This window comes from Frankliniella occidentalis, unplaced genomic scaffold (genome assembly GCF_000697945.3).
Source record: "Frankliniella occidentalis isolate FOCC.00 unplaced genomic scaffold, Focc_3.1 Scaffold17, whole genome shotgun sequence".
NCBI classification, from domain to species: Eukaryota; Metazoa; Arthropoda; class Insecta; order Thysanoptera; family Thripidae; genus Frankliniella; species Frankliniella occidentalis.
In genome coordinates, this window is record NW_026267147.1 from 1,802,131 (window position 1) to 1,807,740 (window position 5,610).

At 58.5% G+C, this 5,610-nt stretch overlaps 1 protein-coding gene across 3 annotated transcripts in view; it reads left to right on the top strand.

Annotated features, from left to right (window-relative positions):
• Window positions 1-5,610, top strand: part of LOC113215508 (MOXD1 homolog 2) — a 481,769-nt gene that overhangs the window by 141,290 nt on the left and 334,869 nt on the right. For all 3 annotated transcript variants that reach the window (XM_052264209.1, XM_052264207.1, XM_052264208.1), the window contains one exon: window positions 3,366-3,734. In XM_052264209.1, coding sequence (XP_052120169.1) covers window positions 3,453-3,734 — 282 coding nt within the window. In that variant the 5' untranslated portion in view covers window positions 3,366-3,452. The remainder of the gene's footprint in view (window positions 1-3,365; window positions 3,735-5,610) is intronic.

Here is a 5,610-nt window from a genome sequence, read left to right on the forward strand (position 1 = left end):
GTATGATCGCGTGGACGCTGCCTCCGTGCTGTTGATGACGGTGATGATGGTCCCGGACGTCAATAGGTTATAGTGTCGAGTTTCACGCCTAGATATCAGAAATGGCCGCGGGTATCTCGTGATGAGGCCGTGATGGACCGCTGGCCGTCGCGTGGCGTGTCCAGTCCAAGGCCCTAATAACAGTGCTACGCGTATACGCGACACAAATATCTTCCTTTTTTGTTTTTCTTCTGGAGAATTATTTCGTTGTTCGAGAGTCTTTTCAACACGATTGATCGAAACCATCAGGCATGTGCATGGCTCCTATGTTAGTATGTAATCACTCATTGAGCTAGGCTATGTTCATGCTCTTCGCTCTGAAAGAAATCGCAGGTCTCTCATAAATGTTAATAATATCATGGCTTTTTATTTTGGAAAGGCTTCCATTACGATTTTTTTTTGTTTCTGTCCCTCTTAATTTCTCTTGGTCAGCTCTCATTTACTGGAAAAGGAGAGTGACCAAACGCAAATCCATCTTGGCACGTTTTTAATCGTACACTTCGGTTTTGAAAGGCCCGCCCGAATATTCTTGTATTTTTGTCGTACAATTTTTTCACTCTGCGGCAGTGCCCTGGGTCCACAATAAAAAAAGGAACGCGGACGAGATCGAGAGCGATCGTAACTCATTGACAGCGCGCCGTCTACAACCAATTAAACCGAGAGTGACACCGTCGCTGCTCCCCAACTGCCCCCCTCTCACCCGTTCTGACGTTGTATTCCACCGCGATGGTGATTACACTTGTATTTGTCAGTCGAGCGTTACTTTTTATTTTGAGCCGTCTGGAATGGAGTCTGGCAAAAGCTCTTCCATAAGAGTAGCGTAGTCGACGAAGCCGTCTCTGTCGCTGCCTCTTCGCTGGACGGCCTGCGCGCTGGCACCGGTCCGTAGGACCCAGTGGAGACCGCGCCGTAAAGGGCCGAAACCTGTACCCGCGGATCGCCCGCTGCTCGCTGACCTGACCGGTGCGCGCGGAGGACCTCGCGACTTGGGTTCGCGGGGCGTGTTCCCGTGAGAGGCTCTCAGGCCGGGGCAGGGCAGGGCGGGGCATTATCATCAGCGATGGCCGTTTTGATGTCCGTATCATCCCGACATCGTCAAGTGAGATGGGAGCCCGAGATATCCAGTAGCCGGCGGCGAGCAGGCCGGGCCGGCCGGGTCGGGCCGCGCGCTGCCCGAGGGGGGGAGCTGACACGCCTGATTTAATTTATTAAATATCGGTTGGGTTGGGGAACTAGCAGTGGTGCTGGTGTGGCCGCTGCTGCTGCGGCTCGGCTCGTCGAAACCAGTTTATTGCTTGTTTTCCTTTTCACCGAGATGGTACAGATTGTGAGTTGCGCCCCTCTGCTCCGACTCTTGCGGGGCGTTTATGTCATGTAGTTCATGTAAAAGCGCGGGACCGTTACTGGAAAGATGAAGGGGCCCCTCTCCTCCGTGGTCGCCGCCGCCGCAACCGCCGCCGCAGCGGGGCGGACCTCGAGGCTGGTCGCTGCCCTCGAGTCGTCTTGTGTGGAGGCCTGGCGTCGTCGTGGACTTTTTGTCTTTCCACGGAATCCGTCGTCGCCATGGGTGACCCTGGGGGTCAGGCCAGGAGGTCCCTAATTAGACCGAGCTGGACTCAATGGGCCATGATGGCTGATCGGCCCGCGTCGGCCTTGCTACCTGGGGCCGGTGGCTGCTGCGACGGCATCCTGGATGATAGGACGCACGACGCCTTGGACGGGGCGACTGGTTCCGTGCACACGCACGGACCTCTGGGTGGTGTTCGACGATGGCCTGTCCCACTCGGCGTCCTGATCGGACGACAAAGGTGATGCTTCACTGTTAATGGCCATAAAAAGAGCGTCCGCTGGTTATTCCAGAAGTCAGATCTGATCTTTAGGTATTCGTTCTCATCAGCGTCCCTCTCGTCTCCAAAAGGCGCTCATTTCGTTGACACAACACACACACACACACACACACACACATACACTCTCACACTCACATGCACTCGCACACTCAAACTCACACACGGGAAAGAGCGCGAGCAAGTTTCCAGGACGGGGGATAAAAAAGTGTTGGTGGCTTAACAAAATAAAACGCAGGAGCTGACCCGGGGGGCATTTTCGCGTGGCGTCAACCGTCTGTGCCCATCTTGGGCGATACCTGTTTGCAACGTTGCAGCCCGGCTACGGCCCTACTGCACTGCGGACCCGCCGCACCGCTTTCTGCAACGAGCGGCGAGCGACTTTGAATGGCGGAGGATTGCGACATAAATCGACGAGCCCCATTTTGAAATTTTATTATTATTTGTCCGTGTGTGCATCTCATTAGGCGGGCTTGGCCCGGGGAGCAGCCTCTCGCAGCGCAGCGCAGCTACACGAGCTGGACAAAGATGTTATCTGCCTACACATTCTTTTCGGTTCAAAGGAATCCGTTTCGCTCGGCTACTTGGGGCCTCCTCTCACTCTCTCCCTGCCCCCCTTCTCCGGTTTGGAGCCCCCGGGCCAAGAAGGACCCCCCCCCCAACCTCCCCGCGTTGTACTTGTCGTGTTCTACAAAGCAGCGCGAGCGATACGTTTAAATTGCTCATGTAAACGAGACAATTATTTTGGGGCACCGCGAAGGGAAAGGCCAGCCAGTCGGGCCGTTGCCTCGCCTGCCCTACCGGCTGCACATTTATCAAAGTTGTTCGAACTTTGACTAAGTCGTTCCGATTCCGACGGCGCTGTAGTTCGATAACGCGGCTCCCGGCGCCACACATTTGCCGCGCTCGCTCGCTCGGCCGGGAGATGAGAAATTCGTAGCAAGACGCCGGACGAAAAGGGGGAGGGGGTATTTTATCTTCTCGTCCGTGGGTTGTGAACATGTAACGCGGGCCGATCTCTGCAGCGAGATAAGTACAAGCACCGCTGAAGTACGGCGAGTTTTTTGAAGTTGCGAGTCGGAAGGGGGAGGCGCTTGGGCGTATGATAAGCAGCCTGGCAATCGGTTGCTTCTACATGCAGAGAGTGTTGGTCGGAGACTATAGTGTCCGGAGCAGTATGGTCCCCGCGGCCCCTTAGCCCCCTACCACCCGGCTCCCGGAGGGGTGTTGAGCCCCGACACGCTGCGGCGGCTAGCTAACACAAGCCCTCCCCCCTTTCCCCCTTTCGCCGTCCATCGCGCTGACGGTTATCGATGGCTGTTTGAGTGAAAGACCAAAAGCCTGCGCTGGCGCCCCGCAGTCCACACCAGATGGATAGGTGCATGACGTGCCTGAGAGAGTGTCTCGCGCACACCCGGCTGCTGGTGCGGAGTGTAGTACACCTTTCCACCCCTTCTGACACTGTTGTTGTTTCTGTTGCAGCACACCGCCGCTGGGGAGGAGGAGCAGGAGGCCGGGTGCCCGGTGCCATGCGGGCGACCCGCGTGCCGGGGCCGAGGTAGGGCCGCCATGAGGCGGGGGGCGGCGCGGCGGGGGCGGGCCGGGGCCCCTCCGTGGGCCCCCCTGCTGTGGCTGGTGCTGCTGCCCGCCGCCCTGGCCGCGCACTGGACGCACTCCGCCGAACTGGATAGAAACTTTTCCGTCTTCTGGACGCCCGGCGAGGACGACATCACCTTCGAGGTGCAGGTCCGGACGCTGGGCTACGTCGGCCTCGGATTCTCCGTCGACGGCAAGATGAAAGGAGCGGACATGGTCATCGGCTGGGTGCGCGACGGGCAGGTCTTCTTTCAGGTGAGTCTCGACTGTCTAAGTGACCTTAACACTAAATATGGAAAATAGAATGCACGGCAAGCAGGAATACGACACGAGTGCGGGGCACACTCGCTGCGCTGGAGCCTGTGTGGCCGCTACCGGAGCGCTGCCGTGCGTCCCGGGCCGCGGGCGAGCTCGGCACACACTGCGCGCCGCACCGCCGCGCGGCTGACAGCTGATCTGATCATGTAAAGCCCGCGGTCGAACACGTCTAATTGAACGGAGCGAAAAGGCAGTAAAGTTTAATTGAATCGGGCCGGGACTGCTGCTGTGGAGCGATGGGCACCACCACCACCACGGCACCCCGGCGGACCCGGCGGTAGCTGTGCCCTCCGAGGAGGGGGGAGCGGGGGGTGATAGGGGATCTGGCCTCCCTCGGCGACCAGGGAATAAGCGGACGAATCCAACGAGAGCGAGCAATCGACGAAAGGATGGAGTGCGAGGGAGGAAGGGAGAGAGGAGCGGGACATGGCAAGGAAACTGTACCAACACTGTACGATGCTGCCCGCATACTGATCGAGATATTTTGCATAGAGTGACAGGGGCACACCTCACTGCACCGCTGTAGCGGAACCGTTAGGTTGGCAGGAGGGGCGGGGCGGGGCGAGCGGTATCGACGCGTTATGTGCGTTGCATCGAGGAGGGGGGAGGGGTGGGGGGAGAGACATACACGGGCCGCCCGAGCAGTCTGTAGAAATTGACCGCTTTCATGGCAGTGCGTTCGATTGTCTCTTGTCAGGAGCGGCGGTCTTTTTGCATGCCGCTCACACACTCCGTTATGTTTCTTCAAATCTGCGTTTCTTAATCTTTTGCGTATTATATGCACTACGCGATCGCGGCATTCAGAATGATTGGGACGGATTTCTCAGAGGGTTTTGTGTTTGCAACAACTAGAGCGACAGCAGCGAGTTAGTAGCGGCCGTTGATCTGAATGTGGTCGGCCCGGCCCGCCCTGGCCGTGTGGGAAAGGTCTTCCGGCGGGGCCGGTCGTGGCGCCGCGCAGATAGCTCGGGGGTCGTCCACTCGGCTGGGCCCCACCCTGCCCCGCCGCGCCGCGGCAGCTTTGCTCTGCTCCGCTCTGCGCGCTGCGCCCAAAAGGTCGCAGTTCAAATCCGTCTTGTCTTGTCACTCGCGAGCGCCCTCGATCGATTTCCTCATCGTGCTTTCTCTTCCTCCCCCTCCCCCCTGCCGTACCTCTCGAGACGGTCACATCCCTCTTTTCCGTGTTGTTGTTGTTTTACCTAATGAGAGGCGGGGGAGCGAGCGGAAACTACAGCAGCAGCCAACGGGCCCGCCTTGTAGGGCAGCGGGTCTATGGGTGGCGTAGTGCAGTGGCTGTGGTCCAGTCCGGCCGGCCGGCGGAGGCTGCTTTGTATCGTCGGCTCTGCAGGTGTGTGAGGAAGATGCGTAGGGCCTTTTCAACAGCATTTTGTTGGCTGTTTTCTGACCAATTTTTTTGCGACGATGTAGAGAAAGAGAGATGGGCGACGTCTCATTCGTCTTGCAAAGATGTAGGTTGAAAAATGAGAGAGAGCATGAGAACTAGCGATGATAATAGCGGCTGGTGGCAAAGGGGTGGGGAGAGACAGAAGACACGGGAGCTGTGGCTGTCCCGCCCATGGCTGGCTCCGGCCGGCTCAGCCCGGCTCGGACTCTCTGACAAAGCTGTCATGGGACCGCACCTCACTTTGGGGCCGTCCGTCTGGCAGACTATAGTCAGCCGGGGCGGGGAGGGGCGGAGCAGGGCGGTCTGCATTGCCCTGTGCGAAAGCTTTATAGCGAAGCCGGGCGCGCTCCAATAAGAGCAAAGCGACGAGACGACGTCGGCGGCGCGGCCGCATGGCGACACCGGAGC